The sequence below is a fragment of the Chelmon rostratus genome, chromosome 9 (genome assembly GCF_017976325.1).
Source record: "Chelmon rostratus isolate fCheRos1 chromosome 9, fCheRos1.pri, whole genome shotgun sequence".
Lineage (NCBI taxonomy): Eukaryota > Metazoa > Chordata > Actinopteri > Chaetodontiformes > Chaetodontidae > Chelmon > Chelmon rostratus.
The window spans coordinates 18,008,553-18,030,190 of NC_055666.1; the positions used below are offsets into that span (position 1 = coordinate 18,008,553).

Below are 21,638 nucleotides of genomic sequence, written 5' to 3' on the forward strand. Positions count from 1 at the left end.
GTTAGAAAACTCACCTTTTCAATCTATAACTCTTTCTCGAGGAAATGTTCTGGAGTGAATGCGGTAGGATGAGGGCGAAAGCAGAATGAGGGACTGATTTGAACATTTTTTCTCTTTTTTTTTTTTTTGGTCCAGATCCCCTAAAATAAAGAATGTGAGCTCCTTCCTGGGACAGATTGAGGGGGAAAGGATGTGAAAGGCTTGGAGTTAAAAAGCGCCGCTTGAAGCACTCAGCGCGTCTCTGAACTTGATCAGATTTTATGTGTCCTGCAGCGAGTCAGCGGCAGCCCTGTGAAAGTTGCTCAATGGCACGAATTTTTTGGCTGAGCGAAAAAAAAATCTCAGGATATTACAATTACTGCCATCTTTCTTTCTGTCTTTTATTCCTCCGTCTTACACCCTATAGAGCTTTTTCAAAAAAAAAAAAAAATACTCCCCCCTCCCCTTTCAAGCGGCTTCAAGAAAGGCACATTTTGGAGCTGTGCCAAGAACATTCAAGTTTTCGGTTAATAAGAGCAAAACTGGTCATATAGAGAGAAAAATAACACAGATAAGTCAACGAGATAGACAGACAGATATAGATGACAATACTTTCTGTTTGTTTGTTTTTTTTCAAATATACAAACTTGGCTTCAAAATGAAATGTATTGAAAAGTTTCTTTAACCACCAAATATGACAAACCAAATAGGTTTTACGTCTCAGAATAACTTCGTTAACACAGTTTCTGTAAAACAACACACGCGGTCCACTAAAACTTTGAATGGAATCTGGCTGCTAAAACCAGCAGTAGGTATAATAGCCTGCATCGATTATATTTATTTCTGTTTATTATAAAGCTGTTGGGGAGTTTTTTGAGGAGTGCAAATCACGTAAGGCGTGAAACGTGCGCTACACATAACGCATAACAGGATCTGCGCCAGGGCGCTCGGTTATACCTGCAAAATAATGCCTGTAAGAGCCAATCAAATGAAACCAATTGAGACGACCTGCCATCTTCAATACCAAACTGTGCCAATCACCAGAAATCTAGCCAATTAACACCCTCCTTCGCAGTCACGTGTCAGATGGGTAGCTGAGCGCTGATTGGTTGTCGTAGCACTGCCTCCCGAGTTCATTTATGTTCTGGGAGTGAGTGATTGACTTTATCAGTCCAAGGACATCATCCGCCTGGAAAGGGGGGGAAGTTTGATCCTCTTTCTCACGGATCGCAGTCAACGGGAGTTTTTTTCCTCCCAACTCTTTGCGCATAGGATTTTTCCCCGTTTTGGCTTGGTGTGATTTTTCTATTTTAGGATTCTTTCGCAAAACGTGGTAAATCTCGGCGCGGTGTCTGCAGCTTGCGCGCTCCGCTAAACTGGATCTTAATTTTATTTTCGGTTTTCTTCCTGTCTCCTAAGTTTTCCTCAAGCTCATGACTATGCTTCTTGATAGCGGTCCGCAATTTGCATCGTTAGGAGTGGGGGGTTTCGGGACACCACGGCATCACGAAATCGGGAACAGAGACGCGAGTCTGGGACTGAATCCTTTCAGCGATTCCTCCCACTCCGCAGCCTTCAAAATCAGCCCGGTGGCTCACGACATCGCCTCCAGCCAGACATCAGCTTTCACCCCGCAAGCCACTGGATATGCGGCTGCCCTGGGACACTCTCACGGCGGGCAGGTGGGCTCGTACGGCGGAGGAGCGTTCAATTCAACACGGGACTTTCTCTTCCGGAACCGGGGTGTTGGAGAGTCCACAGCGCCGAGCGCCCAGCATGGGATCTTTGCAGCTTCGGCGGGGAGCCTCCACGGGCCGCCCGGGATCCCCGATAACCCCGGACATCTGTTGTTTCCAGGACTTCACGACCAGGGGGTGAGCCACACTTCACCGAGCGGACATGTAGTCAACAGCCAAATGCATCTTGGCTTACGCGGGGACATTTTCGGAAGACCTGATCCGTATCGTCCGGTCGCCAGCCCTCGGACGGACCCCTACGGGGCTCAGCTCCACAACTACAGCCATCCTATCAACATGAACATGGGGATGAATGTGCCGACACACCACGGTCCAGGGGCCTTCTTCAGATACATGAGGCAACCGATTAAACAAGAATTATCCTGCAAATGGATAGACGAGAACCAGATGAACAGACCCAAAAAGACTTGCGACAGGACTTTCAGCACCATGCACGAGATGGTCACTCATGTGTCCATGGAGCACGTCGGCGGGCCCGAGCAGAGCAACCACATCTGCTACTGGGAGGACTGCCCGAGAGAAGGGAAATCTTTTAAGGCCAAGTACAAACTCGTCAACCACATCCGTGTGCACACGGGCGAGAAACCGTTCCCATGCCCGTTCCCCGGATGTGGGAAAATATTCGCCAGATCGGAAAATTTGAAAATCCACAAAAGAACACATACAGGTAGGCACCGACAGCACCGTGGCACGGCGTGCGTAAAACACTATTAAACAAGCGAGGCTATCCTGCACAGACACGGCGTCTTCGGCATTGTTTCAGAGTGCTTTAAGGAAAGAGTGTTTTTGTTGTTTACAACAACCGTCTGAGAACTCGGGGCCTCGTTTATCGTGTTCCCAAATCGTTGTTAGCGCAGGATTATTTCTAAATGCACCCATCAATTGGCGTTGGCTCGATAACGCAGAAAATGCGGTTCTGTACAGCAACTCTGTCTTAACCTCCAGCCATCCCTGCAGCTATTATGCCAAGAAGTTGTGTGTGACACACAAACGGAGAGTTCACTCACTTATCAAAGTTTAGGTGCAATAGCTGCATGTGAAAGGCTGTTTAAGGTCTCTTACGCCTCATGGGCGTCACATACAGGCTACAGTTTCAAACTGGCTGTGTTTATATTATCGCCCTTGTTCATCTATGGCTTGGTGCAGAAATGCCCTGTTGATTCAGTGTTTACTACATAGGAGCAGACGCACAGGGCAGGCCGGTAGTAGCATGAAGGCCTCTTGAATAAATAAAGCCTGACAGAGCTCTGTGTAGTAGTAGAGCTGTATCCATGTCGCCCCGAAAATGTAGGTTACTCTGTTACAGACAATTTGCATCTCCGATCTTCGGGTTTACAGGTGGTGTTACAATAGGAGTTTGTTTGTGCGGGCAATTCACGGTGTGTGTGTGTGTGTGTGTGTTTAATCCTGCAGGTGAGAAGCCGTTTAAGTGTGAATTTGATGGCTGTGACAGACGCTTCGCCAACAGCAGCGACAGGAAAAAGCACATGCATGTGCACACATCAGACAAGCCATACATCTGCAAAGTGTGCGACAAGTCATACACACACCCCAGCTCTCTCAGGAAACACATGAAGGTAATTAATGTCTTCATTACTCCTTAAACACATTAGCGCACGCACGCTCACGCACGCACGCACACACATACACACACACACACACACTCCACCCCCCACCTCCTCTTCCTCTGCCACAGACAGGCCACACAACTTCGTGTTTTTCTTAAGATGTTATATCACTGTCACACTGCAAAAAAAAAACATTTAAGATGCCATTTTGTCTATTTGTGACACTTAAACGCTTAATTCAATAAGCAAAATGAAGTGAATATTTAACTTGTCTGTCATGCTTTACTCGATTCACAACTGCCCTGTCCTGTTTTTAAAAAGCCCATTGTTTTAGAGAAACGCCTTTAAATCGTCTCTCTTCATCAGAATTTTACTCTGAGGAAAAACTACATTTTAGGACACATCAATGGCGCATTGGCGTGGATATTTTTTGCAGTGTAGAAGTTGCCGAGTCTGTTTCAAGTTCGCTGTGTTTACTGTTTTAGTTCCTCATAAAACACGGAGTTAATCCGCATTTAAGTCCAACTCCCTTCCAACCAAGACACTTTAAATGCGCCGTTAGGGCATAAATGAATATTACACGTCAGTCTCGCTCATCGCTCATGTTGTTGTTTTTTTCTGCAGGTACATGAGTCTCAAGGATCTGAATCGTCTCCAGCAGCAAGCTCTGGATACGAGTCGTCCACACCGCCCGTGCTGGTCTCAGCCAGCACTGAAGACCCGACAAAAACACCGCCGTTAGCCGTACAAAACACGTCTGGCCACAGCGAAGGACTGGCTCCTAACTTTAATGAATGGTACGTTTGAAGTCAGAAGAACAAACCCTCTCTCAAATGTGGACCACGGGGTTGAGGATCAATGAGGATAAAAACCTTAAAAACTATTCCTGTTCACTTCACACACACACACACACAGTCTCACACACACACAGTCTCTCTCTCTCACACACACACAGTCAGACACACACAAACGGGATTTGGACGACAACAACAGCAGGAGATGAGAGCAAACGCCAGCACCAAGCAGGCCACGTCCGTTCTCAGGATCACGAAATTTGACTTTTATTCCGCAAGTTTTGAGGAAAATCAGATAAAAATCACGAATAAATAAACGTAATACTTTCTCAGTATAAATAAATGTTTCTTTTTTATCTTTTAGTTTACAGATTTCAGAAAAAAAATGTTTTATTTTTCATTTTATGTATTTTCTCAAATTTTTATTTAAAAAAAAGAATAAAAAGGAAGATTATTTCACGCTGTTTTACATGACGGTGACGGCTACTGTCGCCTCTTCAATTGATTGTTGGAACTTCAAACAGTCTTAAGAAACGTGCCAAAGTCTTTGTCATGAACTTGAACACAGAAAAAAAAAATCCTAAATAAATATTATACTCGTGAATGTATTTCCTTGTTTGATGGGGTCGAATCTATTGTCAACGTCCGTTTTCAGGTGGAGAAATGTGGTATTAGGTTACGATTGTTACCGTTGAATATAACGTTGCCTTTTGTTAATACCGTTGTAAATACATATCCATGATGCCATATTTATCAATTTGTAATTTAATTATGGGTATAAGTTCTGAAACTTAAATGATATTTATGGAAATGTTTTCTAACAAGAACTGTACAGTTTTGGTCATAACCAGCTTAACATTGAACAAATGATAAACTCTTAAAGCTCCAACATCGCGATTGTATCCTTCTGTTTTGTTTTGGGTTTTATTCCCCTTTCTTTTTAACCAATAGGCCTACATGTGTCTTATTTGGATCGAAGAAATCATCTATATGAATATTATGGATTTGTCTATATATAATGCAGATATTTCCGTCACTTTTATTTTGTTTATGAGACCATTGACATGTAAATCATTGACTTTGTAGAACTGAGTTCAGTTGAGCTGAGAAGCTATAAAACGGTTCTGTTGATACCTTTATTTTTGGTTAAATTTAAACTTTTTTGTGTATTTTACTTTTATAGGATCAGAAATAGATGTCAATTCGTAGCATAAACTCAGTATTGGGAGAAAAAAAAAAGAATAAACCCATCAGCCTATTGCACTCCTATACAGGTCTTAGACGAGTGTGCGAAGTTCATGATTTCCAAATCAAGGTGACAGCATTTTGAGTATTTCAAATTCGGGTCCAGCACCCAAGTATATGCGCCAGTATGGCAGTCTTTATAGTTCCAGCAATGTCTTTGTGCAAGTATGTTTAAATGTGTGCATCGGCAACAATGGAACTGTCACAACACAGTATCTTCAAAAATAAAAAAAGTTTTTTGTCTGTCAGCTTGCATTGTTTTAAATGTAATTCTTCTGTGAAACTAAGCGTGTTATTTGTTGTGGTGTTGCATATAGAGCAGTTTGATTACACATTTGCTTGTTTTGTGTGAAATAACTTGTCAAGATGACATTTTTTGTGTTTAACAAAATTTAGTGGAAGGAATTCTAGATCTATGTGGGTTCAAGGGGGGGAGGGGGAGAATACGTTCAGTGGCAAAAAGAGTTACAGCATTGCATTGTAACCTATTCTCAAGAATTAAATATTATGCATACACAAAGTATATTGTACTCATATGAGAACAATTTCAGACCACCAGCACTACTTTTAAAATAAAATGTAAAAAAACGGTACCTCGTGACAGTGATATATGAAATAAGTTTATTTAAATAATTTAAGGAATATATGTTTTATATGCTATTTTCTATACCTTAATTTAAATGAAGTACTTTTTCTTATTCCCACCACCTTTCTGCCCCGTGTCCTGAGGTCAGAGAAAAATATCTGATGTATAAACACAGCTAGAATGTGATGTTGTAACACTTTCTGGGAGAAATGGGTCACACTCCAAGTTATTCCTGAAGAGCAAAAATGTTTTACTGATGAACTGTGTCACTGTGCCACGTTGAGGCAAACCATGTTACAGCAGCAGGCCTATGCGTTAGCCTATTTAGCTACCAGAGGCAAAGGTTCCTTGTACTTTTTAGGCTACTGTATGTTGGTTGATTTGTTTTACCAACTATTTATGAAGAAATGTGAACGGAAATTTTGACTGAAATTAAAAAAACATTATGAAAAGCGACTTACAGACTGCGACGTTGATTATTATCACCATGTTGTCCTGCTCCCTGCATCCTTGACGCATATAGCCGACACTGTTTGCCATGCTGTTTGTATCAGGCTAGTAGGAGTCACTTGAACTTGACACTGATTAAGGCGCCATCTTAGTATCTTGGCTGTGTGTGTGTGTGTGTGTGTGTGTATGTGTGTGTGTGTGTGTGTGTGTGTGTGTGTGAATGGGAATATTTGGGGGGGCAAGTCAGAGAACCACGTCTTGGCAGGGAGTAGGGGTTGAGATGGGGATGTGGGTCATCCAAACAGTTGCACATGCAAAGTTTGCTTTTATTATTATTCTTAAAGGAGCGCTTACAAATAATAATCCTAACGTGCAGACTGGAAGACGGGCAACTGAGGACACTGTGTGACCGTGAAAGTGGAGTGGGATATGTTGCCAAAAGTGGCGCTGCCTCGGCGTCTCCCACCACCCGATTAACAAGGAACCGCTTCATAAAAACAACCAAAGGAGTTACCGCACATCAATGGACGCCATAATAAGCATTTAAACGGCGAAAAAAATCAGTTTGAATGACAACAAGGGCTCATGCACAAGCCTGAAATCTCTAATATTATACAGTGTCATGCATCCAGTGTGCTATAAAGCTATATCCGTTGCAATGCAGAGAAAACAACAAAAACGCACTGTGCGTAATTTGAAAGGTGGCTTTAAGGAGAAGAATTTTCTGTTTCACTCTCTTTGGGAGACTAAAGCAGAGGAGGGCTTTTACACCAACCCCCTCACAAGGTGCTTCAGCCCCCCCTACCCCCACCCCGCGCCCAATATCCTTCTACTATAAACAGATTTAGGAATATTGATTCAAATTCTGCTTTTGACTTTTGCGCAAGCGCACCACTTGCATTCCGTTTGATTTTTTCATTTCTTTTCACCCCCCCTCTTCCCTTCCCTTCCCTCCCCTCCTCTCTCCCTCCCTCCCCCCTCTCTCCCTGCCCGGCTCGGCTCGTCTCGTCTCGTCGCACATTTCAAGTTCCCCCTCTCAGACACCGTGACGTCAAATAACCGAGACCCGGCTCTCTCCGAAACACGGCGGGCTCACATGGAGGCTGCATCCTTATGCATGCATCTGGGACGCGCAGAGCTGCCCTGAGCTGGGTGATCACCACGAGTAAACAAGCCACATATGATCATGAAATTAACTAAACCTGAACACACTTGCAGCTCGGCGAGGATCAGGTCTGTTTTTCCCGGCCGTTACATCACATCGCATCCGTCACTGCTGTAATTTTAAACCGGGTGGGTCAGCTGTAAATCTGCAAATAAAACAGCGGGTTTTCAGATTTTTAGGTGTGCCTGCCCCTCCACCGGGAGCAGCATATGCACGCGCTTTATGATGACGCCCGAATACAAGTCATCGTTTCCAGATTACATGAGAAACCAGAGCAGGCGATTCAATCCAGAAGGAGGAAAAGAAAAAAAACATGAAAGGCTCCTTTCTGCTGGATTCTCAATGGATTAGAAAGCAGTGACGGTCACGTGGATGCAGTTGTGTAAAGACTAGCGGCTGTATCACAACAGTGCCCCCCCGCAGCCGACTGCGACTGGCTCTGAATTACGTTAGCGCTCATTCATCTCAACTTATCCTATGGATTGCTATACTTGGCTGCGGTGTGTGGACCCGGAGGATGGCAGCTGACTGTTGGCAGCGCGCAGTAGCCTATAATCTCTCTCTGCCTATAGGGTCCGCATGCAGTATCCGAAGCAGGAAGGACTGCTGAGAGGGAATTGGGGGGGTGTTTCTATTCTGCAGGGGGAGAAAAAAAAATACAGGACTGAGTTGTACTCCTGTCTCGTGTCTGTCGCCGAAGTTTGATATCGGATTGATTGGTCAACCCCTTCTTCCTTCCTCCCTCTTCTCAGACGCAGAGTATTTGCCGGCTAAGCGGGAGAGTGCGCTCTAAGAGGATAAACCCGACACAAGCAGGTCCCCAACGCCTTTTGTCACGCAACGGAGGCTGTGATCTTAATAAACCCAGTGGCTAATTTACCACTCCTAAATAATTTAGCGATTATTAGAGCCAACGTGCACAGACTTTATACCTCATTGAATTCCTCAATTGAAATAACCCCTGTGTGAGAGAGCTATAGCTGCACATGCAAGACTGTTTAAAGTTGAGGTTATTTGGCGCTGTTAAAGCCGTGCAGCGAGCGAGGCAGTGAGCAAGGTCTTGCTCAAGGGCGCCTTAGCGGGGCACTTGGCCCTTGATCTGAATCTGAGACATTTTGGATTTGGGACGGCCCTTGCACATCAGCACACGGCCAAACTCCGCTGCCCGCAACCCACCAGGATCTTCAGATCTCCTCCCATCGCTGCTCTGAATAAGACAAGATGCTGGCAACCCTGAATCATCATGAAGTAACCCAGTCATCTGAGAATGCGTGCGAAATGCGGGGTTTATATTTCCACATATAGCAACAGAACAAGTTAACGTGGATTACTGCAGACATTTATGGCAGACGCTACTTTAATCAAGACATTAAGCCTGCATGGGTATTTAAACGAGCCATGACAATTAGATTGAAGTGAGATGGATTTGTAACATCATAAGGTAAAATATGGCTTGATGAACATAAGAGCTAACATACATCTGATAATTGCTTAACCGAGGGCTTCCATTTGCGCGGAAGTTGATGTGCTTGCCAATTATCGATGCTTATTTCACCTCCAGCAGAGTGTTGAATATGCATTCCCGAAGTAATCCACGGCGTGTCTTTATATCTTAACGTGTTTCATGGCCTTTGTGATGCAAGCTGATTAACACAATGGCTTTGTCTTTGACTTCAATTATTCCTCAATTGACTCCTAAGAGACATTTACATACCCCATCATACTGTATACTGTAGCCTGCAGGCATTTCTGCTGATCAGGAAATGAGTGAAAGTGGCCAATTGTATAACATTATGAAATGATAGGAGCTTCCTAAAGCTTTCATATTGTACTTGGGTAGAAGGGTGCTTGATAAAATGCGGCTAAATGTGCACAACACTTAAAAAAGGAGCACCAAGGGGCCTACACGACCAGATTTATAGCTGTCATCATTTACAGCCCCCAACACGCACACAAAACATCCACCTCTTAAATGATATTTCTATTATGCTACCGGCTGAAACACAAACTATTAGTATGATGTCCAACAGGAGACAGCGCTAATTCCCCAACATCTGGCGGGGTGTCAGAAACTTGATGAATTCCTTATCAGAGCAGGCGCAGGAATCAACGCTAATAGGTCCCGAGTGAGGGGCTGCGGCAAACGCTCCTTCAGCAAAGCAGATGTTCGGCAATTGTGCTTTGCGTTTGTCTTTTGACAGATATATTTTCAACACTTCTGAGAGGTGGTAAATGGGTAAATGAGCGATTGACATCTCTTTTAATGGCTCGGTGCTTTGCCCTGAACGCTGCGCAACAACAAGAGGCCTCCCTGAGGAGTGAAGACCGGTTTTATGAATCAGTGAAGTGCAGGTTATTAAGGAGGGTGCAACACTGAGGTTTGAGCTGTTAAACTATGTGCAGCCTCAACTATCACCACCTGTGATTAAACCTTTAATCATAACCACAGCACAGCCGCGTCTGGCGTTCATATCACCTGCAAAGCCATCGAAAAGCTGCATTTGTTGCAGACTGCATGAATGGCGTGATTCAGCACTTCCACTAAACTTTTCACCTGAGAGGGCACCCTCGTCCCGGGACTGCCTCCGCCTCACGGGGCGGCTTCTTCCCCCGAGGGGACGGACAGCAGCGCTCACATATTCATCAGCCTTTCAAAATAAAGAGGACAATGCTCGTTAATGTCCCCCTCTTTGTGGAGAAAATGAATTAGAATTGGAGAGTGCCTTTCCATTATTTACAGACTTCATTCATCGGCTCGCTCGTGGTGATTTTTCAGCGCTTGCGCAATGCTCCCGAGTTGGGTTCTGCAAAGCTCCGAGCCGACTAACGCTACAACATCAAGGGATGGAGGGGACGCACATGTGTTTTACTCGCGTCCACATGTTGCACAACGGTGCGCCACAAAGCCACAAAGCTGTCTCCCGTGAGATATTTGAATTAACAGACAGACAGACCACGTGCATGCATGAACGAGCAATAAATAAATAAATAAACCGTTTGTTCCTTACAGAAATGTAAAAAAAAGATGTCACCACTACAACACAGCCAGCAACCAAAGTAGCCTATATCTCTTGCACAACTCAGATTTGTGTCCCAGAAATGCCAATCACCGCGAAAAAAAAAAAAAAAAAAGGCGAGCTCCGGTTGCATAATGTTTGCGCAATCTTTAATCCGTTATGGATATGCATGAGGCAGGGATAGCACCATGTAAAAAAAAAAGACCAAAAAACAGTCCGCTTGATCCCGCCGGTGCCTCAGCCTCAGCACGTGCGTGCGCGACTCCTGGCGTCACGCATACACAGAAAAAATACAATGAGAGATAATTTCTTACACTTTTTTTTTTCTTACTATAACTCTCCACTCAGGCAAGTGGAGGCTGGCTGACCCGCATAGATCTACTCCACTGTTTATTTATTTATTAATTTATTTATTTATGTATGTGTGTGTGTTGTTTTTAGGAATAGACCTCACTCGCCTGCATTATAGTGACAATGATCTTTGTGATGTAAATTTATAATAAAGAATAATAAAGAAGGCATGCATTCGTAATTTATTGGAAATATATTCTTAGACTCGTTTGTTATATAATAATTTTACTGTCACCGATTTATTTACCTCCACGCCACCCATCCCCTATTAATAACACTCGCTTCATATGTAATAAGTAGATGGATTCCGCATTACCGGCTGCTGATAGCCACCTTCTCCGAGAACATTGTGGTCATTATTTCCTCAAAACATTAACAGTTCTGAAAGATGAACAGACCTGTTATGATTCAGACTAACATGGTGCTATATTGGCGCCTTCTGTGAAACTAAATATTCTTCATTATGAATGCATGATAAACTTTTCCAAGTGCAACATTTGCTGCAGACACACTTCTGGCACAGCAGTTGCTCATCAGAATGTAAAATAATAATAATAATAATAATAATAATAAGGATGATATAGGGTCAAATAATTCCAATGCATGTTTGCTTTCCTGTGCATTTGTGAAAATTAAACAGAAATAAATAATAAATAAATGTTTTGCTGTTAGGCAAACATCAGGACATCAGTGCTGCTTGTTCAAGCTGACCCTAAAATACGTGTTAAACACAAGTGAAATTCAATAACAACGCTGACAAGAAACACATGAAAAGGTTTCTTTAAATCATTTCCTTTTGTTTCCCAGGGACATTTCCTGGTTCTTTAACATAAACGCCTCAATGTCCCTCTGTCATTTTAAAGAATCACAAAAAAAAAAAGAGTTGTTTCTTTTCAAACAAACCAGAAGTGTCCCTTTGGTGCATCTCTGCATCTTCAAGGGCTTCAGAAATATTTCTGTGTGTGTTAACATCTGCGGTGTATGGCCACAGGCACCATTGTAAGCATGACAATGAACACAGAGCGGAAGCATGACACATAATAGCAAACAGGAGTCTGAATCCATCACAACAACAACAACAACGCAGCCTGGGTTTTCCATATGTGATGTCCTGACCCTCGTTGCAGGCTATTCTTATACGAGACGGAGGTGATCCTGTAGTAAGATGTGTTTGGATAACTGGGCCTTTAAAGGACCAGGTTTGTAGGTGGGTGGAGGGGGATCTGCTGCTAAAGGAGAGTGATATTCAACAGCTGTGTTATACAGGTTTTCAACAGCCATAATAAAAAGTGTCAGACATAGCACCAGCTATTTTCTTCCCACTTTTCCACTAATCTAGACTCGACTCTCCCACTGTGCCTTTTGGCCCAAACGGTACGCCACCAGCTCATATTTTCACAGCATTAGACGTACTATTAGTCTGAGGTTTTTTGGTCTTTGGGTATTTTTCACAGTTCTGTACTCAACTAGACAGACAGAGCCGAGTCAAAGGCATTTTCTCCCTTAGAAGTATCAACAATCTGTTCCATCATGATGGAAAACAATACAGTGTGAGTGGACAGTCGATGGACAGTGCAGATTATTTTTTTCTCTCTATTAATGGTCGCCATCCTGGGACAATAACAGGCGAGCAGGGTTTGGAGAGGGAGGAGGAGAAAAGGGAACCAGGTAGGAGGGCCTGGTGAAGGGGAGTGGGGGTGGAGGGGTTGGGAAAGCCAGGTGCTGGTGGAAATTGGCAGGCGATTGCCAAAGCGACCTCATGCCAGGATAATGCATGGGGCCATAGGTGTCCCCCAAGCCAATCCCAACCCTCATGCTGATAGCTTTTCAATGCCTGTGGGACAATCTCTCCAATAATTGCTTTTCCTGTTTCAATTCTGGTCTGAGGGCCGGGAACAAAAGAGAGGGGACTTTGTTTCTCTCGACCATTGCAAAAGTGCGCAGTGTATTGTGTCCAGAGCCATTCTTAGTCACCATATAGCTCTAAATAAGAGTACAATTTATCTTATCTTTGAATTTTAAAATAATACCACAAAGACACATCCTGCCAGACTGCTTTCAAAGTTTGTACACGGCTGTGTGATTGGCAGATCTCTCCTTAATACATTGCACATTTTCCTTCAGAAGACCGTTGGCAGGTTGTAACTTATCTCCTGTTTGATAAAAAGTAACACGGGCAAATATTTTCATATGCATCTCGGAGACACCCTATCCAGCCTCTGCTATGATGACCGATGACATATTTCTCTCCTGATGGAGGGAGTGGAGCTCAGCGGGCGCAGTGAAACCCAAGCCTCGCTCCACGGTTCCCCCTGAAGTCAAGGGAAAGTTTGACTTGTTGCTCTTTAAGAGTCATTTTCAAAAGTTCTTTTTTTAGTTTTTCTTTTTTCCCCCCTTTAAATAAGCTTCATTTTTTTCATCTTTTTCAGTGTCCATCTGCCTGACTTCTACAGCAAATATATTTTTTGATACATTATATGTACTAATTAGACCAAATTAATCTTTGTCAGTATTAATACTACTATTAATAAGCTCACAGCATTATTATAATTATTAGCAATAATTTTAATACAATAATAATATAGTGAAATCAGACAGTGTAAAATCCTGCTGACTTCAACTTTTTATTCTTTTATTTACTCTCCATTTTATTTCTAATTCTTACGCTTGTTAATTTCCTGGTTTGATGAAGTTCAAAGAAAGCCACAGGGCCTCCGTGTCTCAGCTGCTCGCACCTTCCTCTCTCCGCTCTGCGCAGCCCGAAATAACAGAAAAAGAAAATGTGCGCGCTTGTAATTATTAACGACCCACTTGTCTTCTTGTCCTTGAAAGGTTTGGGCGCAGTGAAGTCAAGGAAGCCGAGTTCAATCAAAACAGGACCGTTTTCTATGGAGGGGAACTCTTCAAGCGCCGGTGCAACAGTGAGGAAAAGCCTTTCATTAAAAGTAACCGTGAAGTTTAATTAATAACCGAGCTGCGTCGGCACAAATGAAATCCACTCCACTCTTCTTGGGACGAAAAAACGCGAGCGTTTGGAAACTCAGCCACAGTTTGCATGGCGCTCTTTATTGTTTTTAATCGATGTTTTCCATCTCTCCTGCAAAAAAAGAGCCATATAAAGATAACGCAATTCAGATTGTATGTAGAAGAAAAGGGCGAGGGGCCATAACTCAAGCTGTGTGCAGGTCAGGGCACAGTTTAATACTGAGAAACGTTACCACGCAGGCAGTTTGTTTTCATTCTAGCGGAGCATAAATAATATATAAGCTCTCCTGTCTGTCAGTTACATTTAAAATGCCGTCGTTCATGCATTAGAAATGAAGGTGGTGGAAGCTCTTGTAAAGGGTGATATTATAAGACGCGGCGTTGGCTCAACCTTCAACGACAAAGTTCACACCTTAAGATGAGATAAAGAAGTCAGAACCGGCCCCTCAAAAATAAATTAGGATATGAATAAATAAGTGAACAACTCACTTGGCTTTTTTTTTTTTTTTTTTAAGTGGGAGATTTGATGTTAGAACAGATCTTTGCATCTTTTCACCAGTAAAATAACTCAAAACCTACAGGTTTATGAAGTGGAGTAAAAATCTGCGTGAGTTTCATTTCCAGGGTTTTGCAGCCAACTTTATGTGTATTCTGGTTTATGACATTCTGTTGAAAGTGGCTACAGTGTGCCAGTCCACTACCCAGTTTAATTTACCTTGTCTTGGGAATGATTTGTCTGTATTACCTAAATAAGGTGAAATCTGGGGCATGCAGACTCTCTACTGCTTGTCGGAATCAGTGGAGTGTGAAATTGCAACACCAGACAGCCAGGATAATAGCTCAGAAGGGGGCTAATGTCCCTGCTACATTCACAGAACATTTTTATAATGACTGAATTAAAAGGAAAAAAGTATAGATTTATGCTATGGTCTGCTTTTCCCCCATTTTATTGCTGTCTTGATCTGTGCTTCAGCTTTCTGTAGGTGCATTCTGTCCTGTTTTGATTAAGCAGTGTAAATAGATTTTGATCCAAGATGCTGGTTGTAAAATGGAAATAACCTGTGCAGTGCAGTGCAGTCTGGCCTTTCCTGGCTCCTTCTCTCAACCTGCTTTGTGAAAGGTGGACCAGTTGGAACAACCATTAACATTACAGAGGGCCGTCTCTGCTCCATCGAGACATCAAGACACTCAGTCCCACATACGTGACCACAGAGAGGGCACGCATGTACTTTCAATCTCTTTCAAACCTCTTCCTTTTCGGTCTGTCCTGGTAACACACGCGCGCGCGCGCACACACACACACACACACACACACACACACACACACACACACACACACACACACACACACACACAGACCAACAAACACATAAATTACATGGGGATTACCAAGACATGGTTCTGTTCAGTGAGGGATGTCACCAGCAGGCCCTGATTTGTTGGGCTTTACTATATTCAAATTCGGTTGGTAATACGTCTGCTTTTAGATCATCCCAAATAGCCCCCCAAATCCCTGCGACTCACCATTTAACACTCCCACTGGTGCTAAACTTAATCTTTCCTCTGACTGGGGTCACCATTCTGGTGGTTTGAGCTTTCCAGCCACTGGACCAACTCTGACCAACTCAGTCTACAGTCTCTCGCATCAGATATGTCACAAAAGGAGAAGAAGTTTTTTGTCTCGCATGTATGAACAAGGCAGGGTGGAGCAGCGTCAGCAGGTGCTGAAAACGCAGCGATCAGGTAGATAAGTGCTAGGATTCACCACAAATTTACAGTAAAAGAATAATGAATGCTAAAAGCTGGCTCAGGGCCTGCTTAATCAAAAGCACAAAAGTGGAAAAAGAGTGGAAAAGTAAAAAAAAGTTGATCAACTTTTGGGTAAACAGCGCATCTACTCATACACTCATTGTAAAGCCAAAGTAATGCTTCTTTCAAGGATGTTGTCTGGTGATGTAAAAATGTTCGTGATAATCCTGGCTTGTTCTCAGACGCAGAACCTCATGAAATCTGTCTAAATAAGCATGTTTTCATGTACTCTCAAGCCCATAAACCAAACCCAGCCCTCTTCATTAGGAAGATATAGTGTTTTTAGATTGTTTTGATGTGGTCAGCGAGCAGACGGACCACTGGCTAAGCATTGGAAAGAGCAGACAGACAGACAGTCCAAGCGGTTTAGCCTTGTTTAAAATTATTAATCCACTTCTAATTCCAGCTGGCCCCCTGGCAGCATAGAACCCTATCAAAAAAATCAGCGCCTCCATTGTGAGGCCTGGCAGAAGGGGACTGGGCGTATTTTTTCTGCTCCAATCAGTTTCTAGAGGTTGGGCGATTAAAAAAAGAATCCCAAACCCCCCCCTTCCTCGCACAGCGGGGGAATAACGGAATCATTAATTCCCCATTAATTTCAGAAAAAAAAACTAAATGTCGACTTGATGTAGTGCCTTCAACAAAATAAAAAGACAGGAGTGACAGACTGGAGCGACAAGTGCTTTCGGTTGCCCGAAAAGTGTTGGAGGGCAACATTCCAAAACCTTTCGTATCTGTTTGGGGGAAAAAAAACACTTATGTGATGTGTAACAGTCAATATAACTCGAAAACAGAAAAATCGGTCTCACAGGAAAACAACTTATGACTCTCTCATTTAACCAATTTCATAAAAGCTGATATCTTCTTAGTTTGCATTTTCCCTTTTTCTAACAACCCTCTTCAAATAGATCTTTTTCTTTAAATGCATTTAAAGGTTTTTGATACTGACGCAGTAATGGAGGGATAGTGTCTGTTAATGGGCTGATACATAAAGATGTGCAGTCCGACAACGCAGCACTTCGGAAGTTTGGAAGAGGACAACTGATCTCAAACTAAGCACACACTTGCATTTGACGCAAACATTTATATTCAAACATGTCAGAGGGTAGACTAAATAATGTGAACACTTCATGAAAACAGGTCTGAATTAGTTGCAAACACAGTGGTGGACCACTTGCGGCTGCTTACTCCCGTACCTGCTGCGTCCGCTGAAGCTAACCTGTTTGCTACAGCCTGGAACTTGACTATATTTGTGCTTGTTGTGTGATTTTGGAAACTGCTCCTCTTGACGCATGAAGCATCCTCACAGTTTTTGCCACCAGTTCACCTGCAGCGTGGGCACTGATGATTCAAAGTTTTGCAAGTTATCGCTCTCTCTGCTTTGAAGTCTCAGATATTGATGTGCATGATGCTAACGTGATGAATAGAATGAAAATCCAACTTGGTATGACCGACCTTGAAGGAGTCTGTGATTAAGTTACTTCAAGAGTAAGTCCTTCTTCTATGATGAGGTTATCATTATTCTTTTTAGGCCCTATACAAGCTGTTCATAAATACAAGGATGTTCCAGTCTGCTACCCACACATACAGCTGGGTGGCTGCAGGAGGGACAGGGAGGGGGGGGGGGGGGGGCAATGTCAAATCTCTGAGGGGACAAAGAGGTGGTTCTGCTCCGTCTCCCCCAATGTAAACACCATACAGCAAGCACACTGATGCACGAGCACCAAGCGAGCGGATGGGTTTTGATTAGGAAGCATGGCCGGGCCCCAAGTGTGGGCCCCTATCATCACCCTTTCATGAATACACACATACACACACATACACACACACACACACACAAACGCACACACACACACACACACACATACATACACGTACTGATGCACACAGAGACACTCATGGGGCCATTATAGCTGTCTCTGCTCAGAGTGACAGCCTTTCATATCTGTCTGTCTCCAAGCCAAATGGTTATCATCTATGCACCCGACCATTAGGAAATGTCACACACACACACACACACACACACACACACACACACACACACACACACACACACACACGCACAGTACATGCACATGCACGTAAACACACACTCACTCTTTTTTTCAGGAAATGAGGTCCAATTAGATGTAATCAATGGCGGATAAGTAAAAAGCATTTCAAGAAATTCAATGCTTTTAATTTTTTAAAATTGATTTTTCCACTAATTTCTCTCTCTCTGTGGTTTGCTCACCCCTCATTCTCTCTCTCCATCTCTCAGGGTGACTTTTGAGAGCTCAGAGATTGACAGAACAAAAGAGATTGTTGTGGAGATACTAATTATTTAATGAATTCTTTATTTATTTTAAAAGTTCCCTGGGTGGCGATGTGCCCAGACTGTTACAGTAGATGGAAAATTACAGGCTGGAAGACAGTGAGTGACACATGAACAGAGGCAGAGGGGCAGGGGGTGGGCCGTGCCATCCAAACATGCCCATGCCCTTAAAAGCCATGGCAACATCCTGCCAGACCCCCCTACCACCCCCAATCCCTCTCAGCCCCCTCCACCAGCCCTCCCCACCTCCATTTGCCACATTCCATTTCAACAAAACTGCCATATTAATCATGTGTGCTCACTTCAATCAAGCTTCTGTGTGTGCGCTTGGTTTTCTTTTTTTTTGTAACGTTCTGTTCAAAGTTCCAATTTTCCAGAAACAATCCTTAAAGTGACAACAAATGACAGCCAATTTACCTCAGCGAGGAGCTGCATGTCCACTACAATGAATGCAAACTGCCAAAATATCAAAATAATGTGTCCTCCCCCCTAAAAAAAACCCCAATAAGTAGGGCATGCGGAGAGTAGGCCACTAAAGACCGGGTCATTATTGATTTGACAAGTGAGTGAATAATTCATCTCTTGTGGCAGGCATCAGCTGGGACGACCATTTACAACCACTACTGTATCCCCCAAATCTGACCTTCCCTCCATCTCTTCCACCAGTCTGTTATGTAGTCTAGCACTCTGATACTGTACATCCCATGCCCCACCTCTGGCGGCCTTCCTCACTTTATGGGAACTCCTCTTATGGTCCCTAGTAATCATTCCAAATGTTCCTTTCAATCCCAGATTTTGTATGATTTCCTCAGCCAAGTGCTGCTTAATTTACGATCATTTCCAGCTTCCCTGTAGCTCTTGGCCAGCGGGACACAAGGACAGCTTTATGCATGGGTGTAATTCACACACTCATTGGCACCGGCCCCAGCAACTGCCTGCTATACAGAAATACTGATTTACGCACTACCTCAGCAATAGAAGATACTAGAAAACAGATAGCTTTGATTGGCTGAGTCACGTTCAAAACTGTTGCCTGATAAACACTGATGTGACCGCTGAGCTGTTAATATAAATCAGACATCTTCATTCATACCGCCACTCTGCCGCTTGCCGTGTGAATAACTGCTAGTTAGTCAGCGGTTACGACATGCACAGTAGTGCAAATCTGCTATAAGTCAATCTTGTTAGCACTAACAAAAACACAAGGGAGATGAAAAACAGCCCTTGTGGTGGTAACCTCAGCGAGAGGTCGTAGGCTGATTCCAGGATTTAACTCACTAATGCCCAGCGACCATCTGAGACAAACAAATCACAGCCTTGACGTCCTCCGGCTTGATTTCTTTAAACAAGCATCACTTAAACACAGGCATCTTTTTTATATAATAAAATGCAGTCTCACAGGGTATTCCGGAAAAAAAAATAAAAAATCTGAATTACACAAGCATTTGACACACACGCACCTTGTGAGAAAATGACTGGGAGCTGAGCAACCCTGAACCTATACCATCTGTACACAATAATAAAAAAAAAGCTCCTGCAATTTATTCCACAATAAAGGAACAGTCGTGCTCTTGAATAGAGCTCTCGGGGTGTGTTGAGCGCAGAAAGGCAGAGTTAGTTTCAATCTGTACTCGGACTACCTGCTGAGTTACCAGATCCCCAGCGAGTGTGAAGTGAAGCAGACTGCTTCTCTGACTCACGCTGCCTGCCACCACCTCCACGCTGCATCATGATTTATTCCATGACAGCGAGACGTTGGGACTGTAAGATTAAGACGTGTTCTGCGAAACGCCTGACACTGATCACCTGGTGGAGGGAGATACAAGCATTTAAGCGCAGGCACGCACACATGCAGCCCCCACACCCACTGCTTGTACATGCTCAGATTTAGTTACATTTATCCTTGTACAGTACAAGCACGCACGCAGGCTGCCTGTCAGTGGGTTAAGGCATCATAAAGAGCAGCAGAGCAGGCTGAAAGATGAAGAGTTGTGCGCTTGGGCTGTGTGTGACCTTTGTCCATATGATATCACTCAGAGAGGCGGGACCTCGGTCGCTGTCCCGCCTCCCTGAACCTGCATACCAGTCTCACACTGTCTGCATTCTGAGGAGCCAAGTCCTCCAGTCACCTAATTTTCTGTTGCCATTAGGATACTAGAGTGGCTGTATGGCTTAAAAAAATCTCTTTTCTTTCTTCCTTCTATCTACATCTTCCCACTCACTCAAACACACAAACACACACATACACACACACACACACACACACACACACAGGGGCCACAGGGAACCCCAAGTTTCCATTCATGCTTCTCATTATCGGGGCATGTCGGTATTTTATGAGGCCGTGTAAACCACTGAATTACTGCACTTTAAAATGCATCCTGACACTATTACGCGACCATGTTGATGGAGGGGCCTTTCATTGCTGGAGCGAGGACCTAAAATGGTGGACGACAAAAGAGCATGACTTGTTAATTATTTTTAACTGCCGGATAAAAATGATTATGAAGTAAGGCAGGATACACAAATGGACGAGGCCACACCGCACAGTGACCCCCTGGCTTTGGAGAAAGACTGACTTTAGTTTTTGTTCGGTTCGATTCTGTTCGTTTGGAAAGAAAGTGGAACTAATTTATTTTGTCTTCCAGAAGAAAGCTCAACTGATAAGTCTGTGTCTGCTATCACAAGAGCTCATACGAAAAATAACAAATAAAAAAAGGTAATGGCATATTAAATGGATAATGAGGAGTGCATTACATTGAGTTCACACCATTTTTGGAATTTATTCTGACATGTTATATTAATTACAGCAAGTGAAATTATTCATCCCAATTGTCTTTTTAATTTAATAGACAAGCATTTAATTAGGTGATCCTCGCATTCAGACATACACAGAGTGTTTCTGAAAAATATCAGTTGGTTTTGAGTGCGTGTGTGTGTTCCCACCCCTGCCAGAACCGTTTTCATGCTACTGATTTTTTTTCCCCCCTTGCACGAATGCAGCGATGAAAAGAAATTACTAATAGTTGTGGTCACAAGTCAAAAAATATTAACTTTGACCATCCTTGCCGCGCGAAAAACGCAGATATTCATTTACGTCTGCAGTTGATCATAGCGGCTGCTCACAAACAGGCAGGTGAGCGCCAGAGATTTGTGCACACTTATCTCAAACGTTTAATTTTACTGACATATCTCTCACGGCTGAGGGACATTATGTCAAAGAGTAATAGTACCATCAGACACGTCCAAGGCACTATTTTAGGTTATTCAAAATTTGCTCTGCAGTTTTTTTTTTTTTTTTTTTGGATGATATATGAACTTGTGATTCCTTTGTTCGCTGCCCAGATAAGGTAACAAGTGGGTTTCCATCTCACACACACACACACACACTTCCAGTCCATTTCTAATGCTCATATGCTTTATTTGACCAGTGCTATCATCAAAGCCAATTCAAATCTTTCCAATCTCCTCAGTTTGCCCTGGGGTTTCTGTGTGTGTGTGTGTGTGTGTGGGCTCGTGCACACAGGCGCACATGGGAGTGCGAATGCCCATGTGCATGTGTGTTATGTGCACATTTGCATTCCTGCTCGCAGTGCATGCGTGTGTTTGTGCACAAGT

General features: G+C 43.3%; 1 protein-coding gene across 2 annotated transcripts; it reads left to right on the top strand.

The window, feature by feature from the left end:
- The first annotated feature begins 1,412 nt into the window (after positions 1 to 1,412).
- Positions 1,413 to 4,111, top strand: zic3 (zic family member 3 heterotaxy 1 (odd-paired homolog, Drosophila)). Of its 2 annotated transcripts, none has more exons than XM_041943978.1 (3): positions 1,413 to 2,403; positions 3,150 to 3,322; positions 3,929 to 4,111. In XM_041943978.1, the coding sequence occupies exons 1-3, from the start codon at positions 1,413 to 1,415 to the stop codon at positions 4,109 to 4,111; spliced, it is 1,347 nt and encodes a 448-aa protein (XP_041799912.1). The 2 variants fall into 2 exon arrangements, with proteins under 2 accessions (XP_041799912.1, XP_041799911.1); XM_041943977.1 differs by having other exon boundaries at positions 3,150 to 3,313.
- Positions 4,112 to 21,638: the final 17,527 nt, after the last annotated feature.

Excerpts from the sequence above, each read along its gene's own strand:
- zic3 (XM_041943978.1), top strand. The coding sequence starts at position 1,413 with ATGACTATGCTTCTTGATAGCGGTCCGCAATTTGCATCGTTAGGAGTG. Across the intron at positions 2,404-3,149 it reads CCACAAAAGAACACATACAG|GTGAGAAGCCGTTTAAGTGT; the intron begins GTAGGCACCGAC and ends TTAATCCTGCAG. Across the intron at positions 3,323-3,928 it reads AACACATGAAGGTAATTAAT|GTACATGAGTCTCAAGGATC; the intron begins GTCTTCATTACT and ends TTTTTTCTGCAG.